The 20,896-nt window shown below is 49.5% G+C and overlaps 1 protein-coding gene and 1 long non-coding RNA gene across 2 annotated transcripts; one reads left to right on the top strand and one right to left on the bottom strand.

Annotated features, from left to right (window-relative positions):
• The first annotated feature begins 1,066 nt into the window (after window positions 1-1,066).
• On the top strand, window positions 1,067-6,913 carry Cdkn1a (cyclin dependent kinase inhibitor 1A). The gene is made up of 3 exons (XM_051187092.1): window positions 1,067-1,160; window positions 5,603-6,055; window positions 6,742-6,913. The coding sequence occupies exons 2-3, from the start codon at window positions 5,617-5,619 to the stop codon at window positions 6,789-6,791; spliced, it is 489 nt and encodes a 162-aa protein (XP_051043049.1). The 5' UTR covers window positions 1,067-1,160; window positions 5,603-5,616; the 3' UTR covers window positions 6,792-6,913.
• Window positions 6,914-9,667: 2,754 nt separating this feature from the next.
• LOC127224205 (uncharacterized) lies at window positions 9,668-11,294 on the bottom strand. Its single transcript, XR_007834684.1, has 3 exons — window positions 11,173-11,294; window positions 10,446-10,566; window positions 9,668-10,005 (listed from the first exon to the last, which is right to left on the bottom strand). It is a non-coding gene; the product is annotated as an uncharacterized LOC127224205 (long non-coding RNA).
• Between the last annotated feature and the right edge of the window lie 9,602 nt (window positions 11,295-20,896).

The raw sequence follows: 20,896 nt of genomic DNA, 5'->3' as shown, positions 1-20,896 counted from the left end.
TTCTGAGCCTTAGTTTCCCCATTGCAGTATATGTCAGCTGTGTGAAAAAAATGTACACACACTGGCTTCTGCAGAGGCGAAGGGGAGGGAGAGCCGCTGTGTTCCCTACTAACCTGTGCCTCTTTCTGGGAACTGGACCCAATGTCCTCCCCTTCTGAGGCAGTGACAGCAAAATCTTGGCGTCGGTTACTTCTGTGGGCCTGTTTTCCTCATCTCTGCGATGAAGTGGATAAGATAGCGCTCTGATTACAAGATGATCTGTTGGGGTGTCCAGATGCCTCAGGTGCTTCTGGGAAAGGGGGCCTACTGAGGGAAGATCTCCAGGAATAGTGGGATTCCTAGGATTTCAAATAAAGGACCATCATTTTATTATCTGTGAATTTTGTTGTTTTGAGAAGGTGTCACTGTGTAGCCCAGGTTGGTCTTGAATTTATCACACTCATCCTGCCTCAGTCTCCCAAGTGCTAGGATTCCAGTCCTTTGCAATCACTTGGATGTTAATTAATTAATTTATATTGGAAACAGAGTGTCACATACCACAGGCTGGCCTCCATTTGGCTAAGTAGCTGTCAACAGTGACCTTGAACTCCTGATCCTCCATCTCCCCAACGCTGTTAATACAGATGTGAACCCATGCCCAGTTTATGAGGTACTGGGGATCCCACCTAAGACTTCCGGCAAGCCAAAAAAGCCCTGTACCTACTGACTCACCTCCCCAGTCCCAGGTTTTTATTTATGAACATCATCTAAATTCTTCCCAGAATTGGTCAGGGACAGACCCGTAAACGCTCAGCCTTAACAGTAGTCCTGTTCATAGATGTGTGTGGCTCAGTTGGTGGGGTACGTGACCAGCAAACAATCAGGTGTGGGGGGGAGGGGACGGCGCGCCCTCTTGCCGCGCGCGCGGGGTTCGGGCTGTCTGGAGCCTAGTCAGGCGCGGGCTTAGATTCCCGGAGGGGAGGGCGGGCCAGCACGTCGCGGGGATCGGTGAGGGAGCGGCTGGTCCTGCCTCCAAGGCGGGCTGGGGCGGGGCGTCGTTATAAAAGGGCTGCTCGAAGCCAACCGTACCAACCAGCCCAGAGGTGTGAGTTGCTGCGCAGTCACAGTCGCGGGGACTCGGAGTCAGGCGGGGATCCACAGCGATATCCAGACATTCAGAGGTGAGGGCGTCGCGGCAGGGAACGTGGTTCCCCGGGGCCAGCTCTACGCTGAGCTCCGCACGTCCCCAGAAGTGTTTGTGTGCGGTTGTACGCGGTGATGGGTGTCACTGGTGTGTGTGTCTGTGTGTGCCCGCCAGAGTCGCAGGTGTGTTCGCGGCAGGTGGATGACGGGTGTGGGTCTAGGCGCGCCCGTAGTGGCCACCGCTTGGTATGTTAGAATGTGGCCAGGATCAGGCTCTGCCGCAAACTCGGCAAACAAGCCGAGTTCCAGGACCAGGGATGGCTGTCACCCCCAGTTGTTGGATACCCGGCCCGGGCCATAGCTGATGGGGGACCCGCTGCTCGGAGCTCGCTTCTTGCTGCCGGTGCTTTTAGGGATTTCAGGTGCGGCTCGCCAAAGGCGTGAGAACAAAGCCGGTGTCCCGAGAGAGGCCCGAGGCAGCGGGGACAAGTTGCAGAAAGTCTATCTGGGGTCCGGCACAGATCGGTTCTCCAATCCTAGGGGTGCCGCCTGGCCGCGGGTCGGTGTGGTCCAGGTGTCCTACTCCGTCGTAGCCACTACCCCGCTGGGCGCTGAGGTCAGCGCGGGCTGTGTCCTCCGCCCTCGGGACGTGCCTGGGCACGTCCTGGAGGACAGGAGAGGAGGTGACTCATTGTGACAAGGAGACCCCGGGCACTGGGTTGAGATCAGAACCGCGCCCCAGCTGGGGATGGATCAGTGGCAGCCCAAAAGCCCCCTTCCCTTCCCGGGCACAGCCTGGTCCCTGCCCCTCTCCCCTCCCCCGCGCGGCACAGTGACCTATTTGGCGGGCACAGAATGTTCCCAGGGAACCCGGGACACGGGGAGGTCCTGGACGCGGTGTCCGGTCCCCGCTCGGTGGCGCACCCTTGGGGACAGGGAGTTTGGGCGGGCCCTGTCTACACTGCCAGTCCGGGAAGCGCAAAGTGTCCCACCCACCGCGCCCACCACGACGGGGATCAGTGACCATGGGACGCGAGAAGAGCCCACACTGTAGAGCAGCAGGGATCCCCGCCGAGAGGCTTACGGGGTACCGTAGGTCAGACGCCCCGGGGCTGTGACCCCCCCCCCCACCCGGTGTGGGAAGATGACTGGGCGGGACCAGGTTGAGTGCGCCGAGTAGGGCGCATCCGTCCCTTTTAGAGCCCGTGGGGACGAGGGCCACACCTTGCCCTGGTCCTGCGGTAAAGACTCAGGCTTGGGTTTGGCATTTGGGGGTGCGCTGGCAGCTTCCTCTCTTCCCAGTCCTCTTACGTCGCGTTTCAGCGAGGACACTCGAGCGGTTTTTGTTGTCCTCGCCCTCGTCTATTTTTATTTTCCAGGGATCTGACTCATCGCGTGCTTTGGGCGTGGAGATCAAGGTGGAGGGGGTCAGAGCTAAGCGCACTTTCTTTGCTGTGTGTGTGTGTGTGTGTGTGAGAGAGAGAGAGAGTGTGAGAGAGAAACAGAGGGAATGCGCGCGCGAGTGTGTGTGTGTGTGCGTGCGCGTGTGTGAGTGCGCGCGCGCGCGCGCGGTTTCCCAACATAGGCGGGAATTTAGGAAACCCCGGCTCATCGTGACGTGTTTTGCGGCCCAGGGTCCCCCTCCTTTCCTCTCCCCTCCCCACCCTAGGGTGACGTGCAGCTGCGGTGCCCATGCAGTTTTGGCGGGCGGGCAGCGGCGGGCAGGAAACTGACTCACCATGCCTTGCTCAGCCCACGCGCCGCCCACCGCGCGACATTTCCCGGGAGCGCGGCGCCCCCTCCCGGCCGCGGTGGGAGCAGCAAGGCCGGCTGTGCGCGGGTGAGCGGGTGGTGCCACTGGCCTCTGCCACCCCCATTGTGGCTTAAAGAGAGGCCCTCACTGACTGGGTTGTGTTTAGGGAATTGAAATATGCACGGTGGCCAGCGAAGGAAGACGCTGCCTCTGTAAAATGAGGGCTTCTGATAGAAGTGGTTTTGAACAGGGTGTTTGAGCAGACTTTGTGGGAGGCGTGGCCCTTGAGAGCCAACATAGGGAGCATAACCCTCTGTAGGTACCTCTTTCTTTGGCTCCTAGAAGATGGAAACTATCCAGATTCTCGACAGAGCGTTAGCCGGGCTTTTCCTCGCCCCAAGGAGCACTGGGATCATTGGTGTTTTTTCCTTTCTGGCCCCTCCCTATGAGTTGCTCTCCAGGGAAGGGCTCCAAACTTGCGCTTGTTTGGGAAAATAACCGTTTCCACGAATCAGTCTCTGCCCCCCACCCCCGTGTGTGTGTGTGTGTGTGTGTGCGCGCGCGCGCAGGGTTTTACTATATGGCACCGGCTGTCCTGGAACTCACAGAGATCCACCTGCCTCTGGCTGGAATAGTAGAATTAAAGGCATGCCCAAAAACAAGGAGATCGATCGATATTTTAAAAACAACAAAAACCTTCCCAGGTGATTCTGGTGGGCCTCTCTGGTTATGACCCTCAGAATGATGTTTCAGTAGTAGAGCAAACGGGTGTAAGGTCAAATCCCGACTATGCCACTTGTGAGCCCCGTGACTTTGGACACCTCATTTAACTTCAGCGCCTTGGTTAGTTAAACCTAAAAAGGAAGTGGTAGTGCCATCTATTAACAATAGGTGTGGTGGCTCACATCTGCATTCCCAGGGGAGGCTGAGGTGGGGAGGGTGAATGAGTTCAGGCCAGCTTGGCCTACACAGTGAGCCCCTGCCTCCTACACATCAAAGCGGGCGGGGAAAGACAGAGGAACTAATGAATATATCCTTTTAAAAGGATGACTGGCAGTTATAAACCACTTACAGCAGCCTTTGTACTAGGAAGTGTCCCCAAACCCTGCCTGTAGTCACAGGCCACCTGAGGTTCTTTGCAGTTTTGTTTGCTTGTTTTTGAGATCAGGGTTTCACTATATAGACCAGGCTGGGCTTGAACTCACGAAGATCCTTTTGCTTCTACCTCCTAAGTGTTGTAGTCCTGTGTTGGGAGGGGAAGTGCATTTTGCTTATTTTTATTTTGAACGAGTCTCTAGCCTATAATGTCTGGCCTCATTCCCTGTGTAGCAGCTAAGGTTGACCTTGAGCTCTGCTTTCTCTACCTCGGATTGCTATGATTACAGGGTGTGCCACCACACCCAGTTTTACAGACAGTCTTGCTTGCTAGGCACAGGCTTTACCAGCTGAGCCTCAGAACCTTGGGGGCAAGTCTTCATCTCTTCTGGCTTGAGTGTCTACCACTTCCAGCTCTGGGCAAACTCATCCTGAGATTTTGAGGAGCTAAGAGTGTATGCAGTGTCAAAGCCTAGGAAGCTACTGGGCAGACCTTGCAAGCTCAAAGGCTGGAGGGTTAGACGGGGGCCCAGGAAAACCCAATCCTCTTTAGGACCTGCATCCTCTAGTATTGAAATCAGGCCAGAAAAGACAGAAGCTGTTTGGGCCCCTTGGGTATCCCTCCATCCCTCAACCAGCCACCTTTGATTTTCTGTGTCTGTAAATTGGGTTCCTTGGGCACAGGCTGTAGGCAGGTCTGGGAGGTGTCTAGACTGCAGATTATATGATCCACCTAGCAGGATGTGGCTTAGCTGGGAGAGAGAACCCTACTCCACCCCTTCAGCCTCTCCTCTCCCAGAGTCTACTGCCTCCTGGCATCCTTAGGAAAGGCCTCCTGGAGGTAGCACCTGTCAACTGTAGTCTGAGAGGGTGGGTGGGTCAGGAGGTGTGGAGGGGTGAGGAGGCAACTCTGTTAGAATGGGGCCAGAGTGCTTCCATTTCCAAGGGTCAACTACACTAATTTAGTTCCTCCTCGAATGGAGCCCAGAGATGTTAAAATAATACTTGGGGTCACCCAGCAAAGCCTTGATTCTGACCTGGCAGTATGGCTTCAGGGTTCCTGCCTCTCTCCCAGCCACCTTGCCAGCTACCCCAGCATGCTGCCATAGTTATGCTGGCTAAGAAACTGAGGCCAGGGATACAGTCACTTTCTAAGCTACAGTTTATGTGTCTTGTTCCAAAGTCCAGGGCACTTTAGATGGGCTGGATGGGATCACCCCCATCCCCACCCCCACTCCCACCCCGTCCCCAGGGCAGCAAGGCCTGGTCCAGCTGTCAGTGGAATAGGGGGTGGGGTGTGTTTGGGAAACTAGTGGACCTTGGCAATTCACACGTATTTGGGGTGTTCACACCCATGAAGGACAACACTTTCGCACAAGACATTGATTTTAGCTGTTAGCAGTCCTGGTGTAAACAGGACTGTGACCCTATTTCTGCAATGCATTGGTCTCTGGATATTGCTGTGACCTCGAGGTGCAGGGCTGGCTGAACTCAACACCCACTTTGGATCTCCTGGTGTGGTGGGGGGTTCTACAAGGTGTCGGGAAAGCACCTGGGAGGAACAAGGGGGAGCAGGAAGATTGTGACTTATGGTGTGGTTTCCATAGTGACCTGGGTCGTTTTGTGTTTCAGCCACAGCCATCACCATGTCTGATCCCAATGATGTCCGACCCGTCCCACACAGGAGCAAGGTGTGCCGCCGTCTCTTTGGTCCTGTGGACAGTGAGCAGTTGAGCCGTGATTGTGATGCGCTCATGGCCGGCTGCCTCCAGGAGGCCCGAGAACGGTGGAACTTCGACTTTGTCACTGAGACACCGCTGGAGGGCAACTATGTCTGGGAACGTGTTCGGGACCTAGGGCTACCCAAGCTCTATCTGAGCCCTGGATCTCGTGGCCGTGACGACCTGGGAGGGGACAAGCGGCCCAGTACCTCCTCTGCCTTGCTGCAGGGGTCAGCTCCAGATGACCATGTGGCCCTGTCGCTGTCCTGCACTCTGGTGTCTCACGCCCCTGAGCGGCCTGAGGACTCCCCGGGTGGGCCTGGAACCTCTCAGGGTCGGAAACGGAGGCAGACCAGCCTGACAGGTACGGAATGGTACAGGGAGGAGGGACCCTGCAGGAGGTGTGCCAAGAGAGGCCATTTGCTGAGGGTCACACAAGTCTGCAGCCAAGCCCAGCTAGCTGATACTGATCGGGTACTAATAACCCGGGCTCATGATAACTTGGGTCTAGAACAAAGCCTTTGCAGAGAACATTCCAGTCATTCCTCAACACCAAGCCAGTCTTGCCTTCCTTCCTAGGTGAGGGAACCGGGACTGAGAGGTGATAATGATAGCAGCTGACCTTCATGTGATCCAGGCATTTTCTCTGCATTGACAGGAAGGCTCAGGGTAGGGTGGGGTTTGGCAGTAGAGCACTGGCCTAGACCCCACCAGGGAAGCACTAGGGATGCTCCTTTGCAATAGAGTGCTGGCATAGGCAGTTTCCATCCCCAGTACTGCCAAATAAGTAAATAAGAGGGTGGCTAGCGATATGGTTCAGCAGATATGAGCACTTACTGCTCTTGTAGAGGGCCTGAGTTCAATTCACAGCACCCACCCACAACTCCAGCTCTAGGAGGATCTGGGTAGACTGAGGAGGCCCTCTGGCTGTAAGGAGCTGCAGTTGCCTGGACTCTCCCACCTCCCTCAGTGCAGCCACATGTCGCTTTGACTTTGGGGAAGGGCGTCCTTACCCTCTGCCTCTGGCCTGACAAGTTTCTCTCTTTACAGATTTCTATCATTCTAAGCGCCGGCTGGTCTTTTGCAAGAGGAAGCCCTAATGTGCCCACAGGAGGCTTCACCCTCTTCCACAGTGGGCCAGGAGGCCCCTTCCCCACCTTCTGGCTTAGCCCTCCCTCCCTTCACTCTGTGTGTCTTAATTATTATTTGTGTTTTAATTTAAGTGTGTCCTGTATATACTCTGCCTGCCCTCCCCTGGCCTCCAACCTTAGACTTATTTAAAAGAACTCAAATAGTGAGATGGTAGCACCCTTAGTGCTGGGGATTTTTATTACATAGACTTATTTAAGCCCCTCTCAAACCAAAACCTGTGCTCCCTATCCTGGAGGGAAGGTTGGACTGGCTTCGGGCCAGCTACATCCTCCTTCACCCCCCAACCTCACCTCCATCCCTGTCTGGGTGATACTCCCTCAGTGGCCTGGTTCCCTGCCTCCTGTCTCATGAGGTGATCCTCAGACCTGAATAGCACTTTGAAGGGGGCCAACTGAGTGGAACTTTGGGGTCTCCTTGTCACCTCTAAGGCGACAAGTAGTCACAACCTAGAACAAGGATGAGGCTTAGCCTGGTTAGGACACAACTGTAATATCCTGACCCTTGGCACTGGCTCAGACCTGTGAAGACAGGGAATGCCCCACACTCTGGGTCCCCTTTGCCCCCCCCCCCCAGCCTGCCTTCCCTGTGGCTATCTCTGCTAGCCGCCCCTCTGTTTTTGAGGATTCATCCGGCATTCTGCTGCTCTCCCCTTTCTAGATCCTTCCCTGACCCCCCGGCCCAGGAGGCATCTCTGGGCACCTGGAAGGGAAGGGGTACACTACATAGGGCTCCCTTGTGCCACCTCAGGTAGCACCAGTGACAGACATCCTCCTCGTGGTTCTAGGGTGTTTCCCTGGTGGTGAGATAGTCCTCCCAGAGCAGTGAGCATCCCTGGGGTCCCATGTGTGGTGGGGACCCCAGCCTTGGAAGTCATTAGTGACCTCTCTCACAGTACTTTGAGCAGCCGATGTGTGAGGAGCCAGGGCACGATGGTGCATCAAGGGCTAAGCAAACTAACAGGAGACTGAGAGCAGTGGCTGACCCTTACCCAGGGTTGAATCCCTTGGGTGTAGAAGCACTCACTGAGACTGACCCCAAACACCCCTGTTTCTGTAACATCCTGGTCCAGACCGTTTGCCCTTAGCACCACCCCCCTAAACACACATGTATTTTGGCCTCCTTCCCGTTTCTACTCAGACTGTAAAACTCCCAAGAGCAAGGACCACGTCCTGCCCTGTTCTCAGTCCCACCCCATAGCCCAAAGCAGGTGCTCAATAAATATTTCTTGATGACTTATAATGACTTGTCATTAGAAAAAATGGGGGAGTGTTTGGGACTGGCTGTTTGCTGTGTGTGTGTGTGTGTGTGTGTGTGTGTCTGTCTGTCTGTCTGTCTGTCTGTCTCTGTGTCTACAAGTGCACACACATGCATTTTTTCTCCCCCAGTGGTAGGAATTGAACCTAGATCCTTGAGCATAACAGGCAAAAGAACTTACTTTACCTCATAGTCCTGCACTTTGGCTTTTCATTTTGAGACAACTTTGTACAATATTTTTTTTTCCATTTTGAACAGAAAAATGTTCTCCAATTTAATTTTACAGAAGCGGTTATTTTAATATTTTTGTAAATTTTATTTTTGTGAATATGTGTGTATGTGTGTGCTGCAGCCAGGCATCTCTCATGGGAGCTCTATCAAATTCAGATAGAGTTGATGGCAAGCATCTTTACTCACTGAGATGAGGAGTAATTTAGTTTCTTACTCCTCAACAGTTTCATACATGTGCATAATGAATTTTAATCCTTTTTCACTTCCTATGTTAGTTGATAAGGTGCTCAGACGGGGCTTGAACTAGTGACCCTGCCATCAAGCCAGCTGCCTCTAGAATTAAAATAATTTTCTAAGCCAGCAGGGTGGCATGTGTGGCCAGACCTGACCTCTTGACTTTGATCCCTAGGGCCCATATGATGGAGGAGTCATTCGGGTTGTCCTCTAGTTTCCTGAATTCCACATGTATGTGTGTATACATGCATGTGCTCACATACATACAATATGTGCTGGATAGTTGTATGTCAACTTGACACAAATTAAGTCATCTGAGAGGAGGGAACTTCAATTAAGATACCTCCACAGATCAGGCTATAGGCAAGCCTCTAGAGCAGTGGCTCTCAACCTTCCTAATGCCAGAACCCTTTAATACAGTTCCTCATGTGGTGATCCCAACCATAAAATTATGTACATTGCCGCTTCACAACTAATTTTGTTGTGAATCATGATGTAAGTACCTGTGTTTCCCAACGGTCTCATGCAACCCCTTAAAGGGTTGCGATCCACAGGTTGAGAACTGCTGTTGTGGAACATTTTCTTAATTAGTGATCAGTGGGGAGATGTCCAGTCTGTCTTAGGGTGTCTTGCTGTGAAGAGACACCATGACCATGGCAGCTCTTACAAAGGAAAACATTTAATGGGGGCTGGCTCACAGTTTCAGAACTTTAGTTCCTTGTTTTCATGGTGAGCAGCCAGACATGGTGCTGGAGGAGCTGCGGGTTCTATGTCTTGATCCACAGGCAGCAACTGTGTGTCACAGTGGGCACATCTTGAGCACAAATGAGACTTCAAAGCCCATCCCCACACTTCCTCCAAGAAGGCCACACCCATTCCAAGAAAGCTGCACTTCCTAACAGTGCCACTTCCTATGGGCCAAACATTCAAACACATGAGTCTGTGGGGCCATAACTAGTCAAACCACCATATTCCATTCCCTGGCTCCCACAGGCTCACAGCCATAACATAATGCAAAATGCATTCAGTCCAACTTCAAAAATCCCCATAGTCTACCACAGTCTCAACAATATTTAAAAGTTCAAAATTCAAGGTCTCTTCTAGGTTCATTCAATTTCTTAATTGTAATTCCATATAAAATCAAAATCAAAAAATAGATCACATACTTCCAACATACAATGGCACAGGATATACATTACCACTCCAAAATGGAGGAAAGGAAAATAGTGAGGAAACACTGGACCAAAGCAAGACCAAAGCCAGCTGGGCAAACTCCAAACTCTTCACCTCCATGTCTGATATCAAGGCCCTCTTCAGGTCTCCAACTCCTTTCTGATTTGTTGACTACAACACATTTCTTCCTCTTGAGCTGGTTCCACTCCATTAGCAGCTCTCCTTGGCAGGTATCCCATTGATGGCTCTGGCATCTCTAACATTTGGGGTCTGCAAAGCAATCCAGGCTTCAATTTCACAGCTTCATACAATGGCCTCTCTAGGCCTCCGTGCAGTCACACTCCTGCCACACATCTGGCCTCAGTGACTTTCCTTAGTCTTGGAGGGAGACTCCATAACCTCTTTCTTCTATCTTTGACTCTAAAGCCAGAACCATATGGCCAAAGCTGCCAAGTTGTACTGCTTGCTAGGGCTGGATTGTGGGCTCCTGGTTCAGTTACATCTTCATGAGCTTTCTGTTTTCCATGGTTTCCTTCATTGCCTAAGCTTGGCTGTCCTGAAACTTGATCTGTAGACCAGACAGGCCTCAAATTCAGAGATCTGCCTGCCTCTTTCTGAGTGCTGGGATTAAATGTATGCCCCACTACATTGAGTTTTAAAATCTTTAATCCCTTTTCACAAGTTGGAAACTTAGTTGGGTGGGATCTTACCTGGTGTTAACACTCCATTTATTCCATTTCTTAATCTGTTTATCTCTGTTCCACTTCCTTTTTTCTCAAATTGTACATTTTGTATTTTTCCTTGCTCAGCTTCCTCCTTTTCATTATAGATCTGTATAAGAGTGAACACTAATAATCACACAACAAAAGAAAGTCAATACTAGGCTGTTTTGAGATTTCCTCTGCCAATGAAATTAATCCAAAACTCTTCAATTTACCTTCAAGCAAACTTTTTGGACAAAGGCAAAAAGCAGTTACATTCTCCACCAAAATATGACAAGAACAGTCTCTAGGCCACATACTAAAATTCTTCTCCTTTGAAATCTCTTGAGCCCACAGTTCAAATCACCCTCAGCACCACTATTTTCCATGCTCCTACTAGTATGCTCCATTAAGCAGTGCTTAAAGAATTCCACTACTTTCTTAACACAAAGTCCCAAAGACCAAATTCCTCCAAACAAAATCATGGTACCAACTTCTGTCTTAGTTATGGTTTCTATTGCTGTGAAGAGAGACCATGACCACGACCACAGCCGAGTGGTGGTGGTGAATGCCTTTAATTCCAGCACTCAGGAGGCAGAGTCAGGCAGAGACCAGCCTTATCAACAAAGTGAGTTCTAGGACAACCAGGACTGTTACACAGAGAAACCCTGTCTTGAAAAGCCAAACCAAACAAAATGAAAGCAAACAGGAAAACATTTAATTGAGGCTGGCTCACAGTTTCAGAGTTTTAGTCCATTATCTTCATGGCAAGAAGGATGATGGCGTGCAAGCAGACATGGTACTGAAGAAGGAGCTGAGAGTTCTACATCTTGACCTGCAGGCAGTAGATGCAACTGTTTACCACACTTGAGCATATATGAGACCTCAAAGCCTGCTCCCACAGTGACACACTTCCTCTAACAAGGTCACACCTACTCCAATAAGGCCATTCCCTAGGCCAAGCATTCAAACACACGAGTAAGAGCCCTGAGGTCTATCATGAGGTCTGTAGGTCACTCACCCTGCTTGATACACCTGAAAGGGGAAGTGGTGACATTTCCAAGTACGGGTGCAGGGGGACCAACTGTGCCACTTTGCAATCTTTGACGTAACTCAGGCTTTCTCAACATTCCGGAAAAGGCTGCCAGATGCTATCTGGTCCCCTCTCCTGCAGCCCTGATACCAACCCGTGCTCCTGCTAGGCATATTTTGGAACTGACAGCTGGAGGCAGGGAACCTGGATGCTCTCTGTCCTGAACCCCAGAGCAGGTTGTGTCTGCACCAGGGTTTACTGGACTCTGGTGTGAAGTCAAGCAGCTATGAGGAACCATTTGGGAGCCTTGCTCATTTTAAAATGGTCTCTAGGCCTTTCGTCTCTGTTCACCAATTCCATTCTGTATGATTTTATTCCCAAGTCCAGCAACTGGATTTTTAAAACATTTGTTATTTCCTGGTTTTAATTTTTATTGCCTGGCTTGCACAAGGCCTTCTGTCACATGGTAGAAGGGGAGAACTGACTCCCCTAAGTTATCAGTTATCGTCTGACTTCCACATATAAGCTGTGGCATACATACATACCTACACACTCTCACACACCTCCATAATATATACATCCACATACAAATATTTGCATACACAAAATAAATTAATAAGTATGATTTTTTCTTTGTTTTTGTAGCCCTGCCTGTCCTGGAACTCACTCTGTAGACCAGGCTGGCCTTGAACTCACATAGATCCACCTGCCTCTGCTTCCCCAGTGCTGGGATTAAAGGCATGCACCACCACCACCTGGCTAATAAGTATAGCAATTTTTAAAAAATGACTAAGTCTTTAAATCCACTTGGATAATTTTAGAATTAGAAAGCTGTGGCTTTTGGGGTCCTAACCTAGTCTCCCAATGGCTAATTAAACACATAATTTCTTTATTTATTTGAAATGAAGTCTTTATCATTCATGAGGTTCTTACACATGTTTGAATCTATTGCTGTCTACTTTGTATTTCCTTTTCTTTTTTCTTTTTTAATCCCGAGGCAAAGCCTAACCATGTAGCACAGGCTGGCTTTGAACTCAGATCCTCCTGCCCCACACAGATTCTGAGTACTAGGATGACAGCCATGTAGCACCTGACCTATCTCATTCGCATCCATCCCACAGCTTCATTCACCTGTCTTCATGCTCCAGTCCACACTGTTCTCATGATTGTGGCTTTGCAACATATTTTGATATTAGCTTAGTCTGTTTCCTAAGAAGGGAGTTTGATATAAGCCTCCTCTCCTAGTCAAATAGGCTGACCTTGAGTGAGAAACCAAGGTGAAGGGAGAATTGTCCCCCCTGCAGCATTTTCTGCACCAGTTGTAGCCACACTGAACCCTTCTCCTGGGCTGAGGACACTCTGGCAGGAATCTGAAGCCCAAGCTCTAGCCTCATGTGGAACATACCAGGACCCTGGGCATCAGGCAAGACAGAGAGTGCAACCAGGGCCCCTTTCTGTGGGGAGTTCCCTAGATGACAGCAGGAGATGGGCAGCCAGTGAACGGAAAGGGGCGATTGAGCAAGAGACAAGACTGTTGACAGTTGCTCTGTGGGCTCTGGGCAGCAGACAGTCACCCACCTACTCACAGGGTCCAGGAGCACCAGACTGCAAACGGCAGCCTCTGAGAGGTGGGAGCAGCCCCAACAGGCATTGTTGCTGCTTGGAGGGGTGGTGGAGGGTGAGTAGAGTGGGTGGGTGGTGGTGGTATGGGGGCCCATGCACTTTCTTTTCTTCCTTCCTTCCTTCCCTCCCTCCTTCCCTTCCCTCCTTTCCTCCTCCCTCCCTCCCTTCTTCCTTCTTTCCTTTCTGTTTAATTTGTTTTTGAGACAAGACTTCTGTGTAACAGCCCTGGTTGTCCTAGAACTTGCTTTGTATAACAGGCTGGCCTCAGACTCACAGAGATCCTCCTGCCTCTGCCTCCCAAGTGCTGGGATTAAAGGTGTACACTACCACTACCCAGCCCCATGCAGTTTTTCTTCCTTCCTTCCTTCCTTCCTTCCTTCCTTCTTTCCTCCCTTCCTCCAAGTCAAGGTCTCCTTATGTAACCCTGGCTGCCCTTGAACTCACAGAGTTCCACTTACCTCTGCCTCCTACATTCTGGCATTAGAGGCATATATTGCCAAACTACACCTTTTCTTCTTCTTCTTCTTCTTCTTCTTCTTCTTCTTCTTCTTCTTCTTCTTCTTCTTCTTCTTCTTCTTCTTCTTCTTCTTCTTCTTCTTCTTCTTCTTCTTCTTCTTCTTCTTCTTCTTCTTCTTCTTCTTCTTCTTCTTCTTCTTCTTCTTCTTCTTCTTCTTCTTCTTTTTTTGAGATGGGGTCTTATGTAGCCCAGGCAGGCCTTGAACTCACTATGTAGTTAAAGATGACCTTGAACTCTTCATCTTCCTGCCTCTACCTCTGGCATGCTGGGATTATAATGTCCTGCTCCCTCCTAATTTGCATGACGGGAGTGTAGAGCTGAGCTTTGGTACCTCAGACTGTCTAACAGAGGCCCAGGCTGTGGGTGTCATCTCCTGTGAGTGAGAAGTCGATTGTGGGCTTGTGACACTGGGCAGGCCTTCTGGCTTCTTGGACACACTGTTTCTCTAGCAGTTAGTGAGTGAAGGTGGTAGAAGGTGGACAGCATGAGCCACAGGACTAGGTGGCTCTCAGGGGTGCTAGCTGTGACCATGTTGGCCTTTCCTATGGCAAGTTTCACACTGAACTGACTCAGTTTCTCAGCCCTCTGAGACAGGATGGGGGGCAAATAAGAGGCCTTCAGCTCTGGCAGATGGCAGGCTGTGGTCCCAGTGTGTCCTCGGCTTCTTCATTCTTACCTTCTCTCCAGTTCCTGGTGGAAGGCCTCAGGGCTCTGCTCTTCTAGCTAAAATCCATGGCTGTCCCATTGTGGAGCCATCCTGAAGGTGGCTGACAGCAGGGCTCCCTGGCCAGCTGCTGAGTCTTCTTCAGGTTCTGGGTGGCGTCTCGGGGAAGGCACCTGGGTGCTGAGGGGCTGTGTGTGTTTTACTAGCAGTGAGGGCTGCTCATTGAGCAGGGTGTGCAGGAGACTAGAGCAGAGATGGGCATGGACAGAGAGCACCCTGCTGACTCTAAGAATTCTGTTCTGGGTGACTACAAAAGGATTCTTCATAGTCACCAAAGGAAGGGGGTAAAGTTTTATCTCAGAGCTGAGTGTGAGTATGAATATGGTAACTGAGGATGGAGAGAGAGAGAAAAAGAGAGACAGAGAGAGAAAGAGAGGAGACACACACAGAGACAGAGACACAGAGAGAAAAAAGACAAAGAGAGGAGAGACACAGAAACACAGAGAGAGACAGAAAGAAAAAGAGACAGAGAAAGAGGAGAAAAGAGAGAAGAGAAAGAGAAAAAAGAAAAAGATGGAGAAAGATTGAAAAGGGGAAAGAAAAAAGGGAGAAAGAGAGGGGGAAACACATACATGCATGGGCTCCCCACTGCCTTTTAGTGGCCATTCCTGCCCTTAAAAGGGACACAGACTGATTTAGGGTATGGTGTGAGGGAATAGGAGGCAGTGACTGCCAGAGATGTCCTGACCTATGGTGACCAGTGCTCTGACACTGGAGGCCTCACTGGCTGCAGGGGACAGACTGACTCCCTTCCCTGGACCTCCTGCTGGTCTAGCCACTGAGGTCTCTGCCTGACTGAGTGAGGTGACCCCAGGTGCCAGCTTCTTATGAAATGCCAGGGGACTGATTGCTGGGAATGCTGGTGAGTCCCCCACATTCCAGGGCCTTATTTTGGGATTCGACCTCCTCTGGCTGTGAGAACCGGGCTGGCAACATTTAGGCTTCTGATGAAGGTTCTCCGAAGCATGGGCTCTGGGGGTCTGTCCTTATCTAGCTGTTGCTGTGTGCTAATCAGCTTGCAGGAAGTACTGCAAAACTGCCCTGACTCTCTGAGCTCAAGGCCAGCCCTTGCTGCCCAGGAAGCACAGCTGGACTACATCTGGACGACTTTGAAATCTTTGCCCCTCCTAGGGCTGCTTTCCTGGGCATTTGTGTCCCTTCCCCAAATGCAGAGTCATGGCTCCAGAAATTGCCTTGGGGAAATCCATCCTGGATGAGACAGACAGGCAGCCAGTTCCCTCAGCTTTTGGTTGGATCTGTATGGAACCTAACTGCTGTAGGGACCACATTGAACCCCACCCTCATCAATAATGTCACCATCGTTGTCCTTGCTGCCTTTACCCAGCAGTCCCTGAGGGCCAGGCACAGTGCTTGATCAGGGTCAACAAATATTTGCTAAGCGCCAGCTGTATACCCAGCACTGTTTACAGTTCAGTAAAAGGAGATTTGAATTTACAGAATAAGTGAGCAAAAGTCATTTCTGAGAATGAAAATTAAGATAAAATGGAACCAGAAGGGGGCACACCTAGCTGGAGGCAGGGTGGTTTCAACGTTAATTATCATGTTTAACCCTTACATGGTTCTGGTGGTAGATGTTAGTCTAATAGTTCTTTTTATCTTATGAGCACGCGTGTGTGTGCGTGTGTGTGTGTGTGTGTGTGTGTGTGTGTGTGTGTGTGTGTGAGAGAGAGAGAGAGAGAGAGAGAGAGAGAGAGAGAGAGACTAGGTCTCACTCTGTACCCTAGGCTGGTCTTGAATACAGTGATCCTCCTGGATATTTCTCTGCTCCTAATGAAGAGGGTAAGCAACTGGCCTGAGGCTGCCCAGTTAGAGAGCAGCAGGGAAAGAGGTCCACCTGACTTCAGAGCGTTCTGATGTCACTCTCCTCATGGAACCTCCCTCCCCTCATCTCTAGGTTGTGAGGGTGGCCTGACCCTCGCTGGTACCTGCACTCATCAGGTCTTTCCTTGACTGTTACCTTGAGGCAGGAGTTGCCCCTAACAGCCAATGAGGGTCATGTGGTCTGGAGGGAGGGCCTTTCCTCTGAGGGGGATGTTGCATGGAGGCTTTCTGGGTGTGAACGGATGTGGCCCAAGGAGCCATGCTGTTCAATGGAGCCATGTGGGTAAGGTATGTGGCAAACACTAGTGACATTCAGGTGGCTGAGTGCAAGGACATCCCCCAGAACATGCTTGCATTCAAGGCTCTTCCTAAAGACTTTGGAATGTACAGAATTGAGTCAATAGTGCCTTGACTAACATACAATGAGATGGGGGCTCTTTGACCCTTATTCACAGGCCTCACTGTACCCCACTTCCTGTTGTATGTATATTTATTGTAACCATTGGAAGGTAGATGGCAGCATCATAGCTCACCACTCTCCCTCAAATATCTTCGTTGTTGATACTCTGAGACAGAGAATTACCATATAGTCCTGGCTGGCCTGGCCTGGAACTCAGTGTGTAGACCAGACTGGTATTCAACTCATAGAGATCCTCCTGCCTCTGTTGGGATTAAAGGGGTGCACCATTATACCTGGCTCAATAGATGTCTTTTAAAAGAAGTTCTAACCATGAATCTAGTACCTCCAGTATTCTGGAGTCACCTCATGGGGAGCAACAGCTTCCAGACACAGCCTATATTTACATTTCCCTAGTTGTTCCTCAAAAACAGCTTTAAAAAAAAATCACACTGTGTGCGTGTGTAGAGTTGCTCCTGTCCTGTGCGTGCGTGCGTGCGTGTGTGCATGTGTGTGTGTGTGTGTGTGTGTGCGTGCATGTGTGTGTATAGGTAAGGGAGTGACCTACAGGGTCAATTCTGTTCTTTTACCAGGTGGATTCTGGGGTTCCAACTCAGGTTATCATGCTTGGTAGCAAGTGCCTCTATTTGCTGGGACACGGCACCAGCTTTTTCATCTTTTGATATCTTCTAGCTTTTTAAATCTTTTGAAGCAGGGTCAGTCTATGTAGTCTAGGCTGCCTTCACTTATAGTGATCCCCCTGCTTTGAGTGTGTGCGTGTATTTATGCACACACAAGCCAAAGGGTGATGTCTTGTGTATTTCTCTATTTCTCTCTGCCTTACTTCCTTTTGAAAAGGAATATAGCCTGAACTAGAAGCTCACTGTTTTTGGATAGGCTGGCTGGCCTGCAAGCTCCCAGTGTCCACCTGTTTCCTCCCCCATCCTTGGGTTGAAGGCATGCACAGTGCTTCTGTGTGGTGTCAGGTATTTGAACTGGGGTCCGTATGCTTGCACACAAGTCCTCTCATATGCTACTCCATCTCCTCAGCTCCGGCCTCTTGAGTGATGAGATTACAGGTGTGTACCTCTGCGCCTGGCTGCAAATCCTTCTTTCCCCTCTCTTTTTGGCTAGAAAATCCACTTAAGATTCATACATTATCTTTAAGTTCACTTCCCTTGAGTCTCTTACATGGGTCCTTGCTTACTTTTGTTTCTCCCTTTTGTCAGTACGGGTGTGTGCTGCCAATGTCCTTTGGCAGGGAGAAAGGTACTTCTGCCTGTAGTGCACACTTGGGGATGAGTGTCAGGGTTCACCATGTAGCTGGGTCAGTTGAAGAAAGAAGGCACCCCAAGATGAAATTTTAAGGCCTAAGTGACATCAGGAAGGCTCAGCCTCTTCTGATGAACTGAACCCAGAGCAGCCATGCAAAGGCATCTTTACTGGTTGTTACACAAAGTATCTCCTCATACCAAGGTCCCTAACCTAATTTACATGTCTAACTGAAGGAGAGCATCACATGCCCTCCTGACTCTAGTCCTTTATTATGTATCATTTGCAATACACAATAATACAGGAGCCTCCGGTGTGCCAGGGCCATCTTGTGACCAAAGTCATGGGATGGCTGCAGTGCCCCTTCAGCAAAACAATTCTACAAATCATGGGGAAAACGCTGTTCTCCACAAGAATTCTTTACTGTTTACCACAATGAGTCCTCAAGGCCAAAGTGCTTCTAGAAAACAGCTGTTTATTCTGATGTCTGCCCCAGATACAGTGACTCTGCTAAATTCCAGAGGGGGGGGGGCACACATTTTCATTAAAGTTGGGGCCTACACAGGGGGCTTTCCCTGAACTCTGTGCTGCTGTGTAGGATGCTCATCTCAGGGGAGGACCTGTCACTGTTATCTGTCCCCTGGATGGGCCACCATTCCTGCAGCATACCTTCTGATCTCCTCCCAGCCTGTCTGTGATGTTTGGTTCCCACAGAGGTACCCTTCCATCTTGGGCTCAGCTGGCATCTGCTTCTCCTTCCCACCCCTCTGCAAATGCTGTGCTCTTCTGTAGTGGGATATTCACTTTGTCTCGAGCAAAACAGTCTCAAATCGATTTTAGGTTGATGTTTGTAGTCCAGATGCATCAGGTTGAGTCAAGTGGAAATGATGACATGGGGCCCCATCTTCTTTCCGGAGAGTTCAAAGATTGCTGTTAGGAATTGTTATTATTCCTTGTGGAAAACTTAAACATCAATATAAAGTAAAATTTTCAAGTTTTAAGGTATGCATAAGGGAAAGGCAACAATAAGCATTAAAATATATATGAGAAAATTAGGATTTCAGAGAGAAAATTGCATATAAGAAATGAGTCCCCATATTTTGTTTTCTTGTGCCTTACACCAATTGACTTCTTGATTTAAGGCAGAAACCATGAATTTAATCTTAACAACATGCTTGAATTTAGAGAAGGAAAGCCAAATCCAACTCCAAAGCCAGCATTGGTTTACATGAATTGAGACTACAGGAATACTAGATAGTAAAGAAGAATAGATTTCTGTATAGAAATAGTTTACTAGAATTAAATATTTTTACCATAAATCAGATTCCTCTTCATTAAGTGATTGTTTCTGGAGAGCTGTCTTCTCTTCTGTAGGTACCTACATGTTCAGTGTCTTTTGGCTGTTTGATGATAGGTTTTCTCTGTTTTCCTGTAAGAACAAGAACAGAACACTTCCCCTACCTTTGAGAGGTCTCCGCACATTTCATGGGACCTAATTTGTTGGATGACTTGTCATTTCTCTTCATTAAGATGTTTCTCTTGTTCAACTCGGATCTTGATTAACTTAGATGGTATCCATAGTTTTTCTTCTCCTGTAGATACAAATGCAAAACCCCTACCCCAACATAACACATATCCTGGTTTCCATTCTGAGGTCAATACATCCTTGAAGTACACTGGCTGATTTAGTTCAGAAGTTTTTTCTATTGTCCAGTGTCTTTCTGCCACTGTTTTTCCTTTTTCATCAGCATTAAGAAAGTTTAATGTTAATAAAGCATTAAGTAATCTGTGTTTGGGTGTCTTGGTTCCACCTGCCTGTTTATAGAGCATTTCTTTTAAAGTACGATTGGATCTCTCAACCACTGCTTGTCCTGTAGGATTGTGTGGTATACCAGTTATGTGCTTTATCTTGTAATACTCAAAAAACTGTTTCAATTTGCTGGAGACATATGCTGGAGCATTGTCAGTTTTTATTTGTGCAGGTATGCCCATAATGGCCATTACCTCCAATAGGTGTGTGATAACAGAATCAGCCTTTTCAGAGCTCAGAGCAGTGGCCCATTGAAACCCTGAAAATGTATCTATAGTGTGATGTACATATTTTAATATTCCAAATTCTGCAAAATGAAACACATCCATTTGCCATATTTCATTCCTATTTATACCTTTAGGGTTACTGCCTGGTGGTAAAGGAGTTTGGTTATAGAACGAGCAAGTAGGAAAATGTAACCAGCCTCCTGGAGACTCTTCTCATGTCTGACACTCTAGGCAGCAGGGTCCCCCACTGCACGCAGCACAAGGGGCCTGGCCTTAACCAGCTCAAAGCATGGGGTACCTGCAGAGAGGGCCCATAAGGTGGGGTGGGAGATGCTAGTTAGCTGGATGTGGGTGGTGTTTTGGGATGAAGGGAACTGGGGTGGGAGGAAAATTGGTGTTCAGGGAATCATCTGGGCCCACACTGGTTCCTATAAACCAGGAGGATGCAAGAGAGGAAAGAGAAGGGACGGCGTGCATCATGAAGGGCCCTAAGCACGAGGGATGCTCCCATTATGTCATAAAAAGAAAGGAGAGTGTGGCATCAGTGGATAAGAGAACTTGCTGCACAAACACAAGGACCAGAGTTCAAATCCCCAGGACTCATGTAAAAGCCAAGCTTGGCCACATGTGTCTCAACCCAGGAGCTGGGCAGGCAGTAACAGAAGATCACCGGGGCTGCTGGCCCCCCTCACTGGAAAACAGCAAGTTCTAGGTTCAATGAGAAACACTATGAAATAAAGAAGACAGTGAGAGCAAGGCATCTTGTGTTCTCTTTTGGCTTCTGAACACACACACACACACACACACACACCACACACACACACACACCTACACACCACACACACACGCACACACACCTACACACCACACACACACCCACACACACACACACCACACACACACACCTACACACCACACCCACCCACACACACACCCACACACACGCACACACACACACACCACACACACACACACCTACACACCACACACACACACCTACACACCACACACACAC

The sequence above is a fragment of the Phodopus roborovskii genome, unplaced genomic scaffold, assembly GCF_943737965.1.
Source record: "Phodopus roborovskii unplaced genomic scaffold, PHOROB, whole genome shotgun sequence".
NCBI lineage: Eukaryota > Metazoa > Chordata > Mammalia > Rodentia > Cricetidae > Phodopus > Phodopus roborovskii.
This window is presented reverse-complemented; position numbering and strand designations above follow the sequence as displayed.

What these genes read in the sequence shown, in the direction of transcription:
- Cdkn1a (XM_051187092.1), top strand. Translation starts at nt 5,617, where the DNA reads ATGTCTGATCCCAATGATGTCCGACCCGTCCCACACAGGAGCAAGGTG. An exon ending in GAGGCAGACCAGCCTGACAG is followed by an intron (nt 6,056 to 6,741) that starts GTACGGAATGGT and finishes CTCTCTTTACAG; the next exon opens with ATTTCTATCATTCTAAGCGC.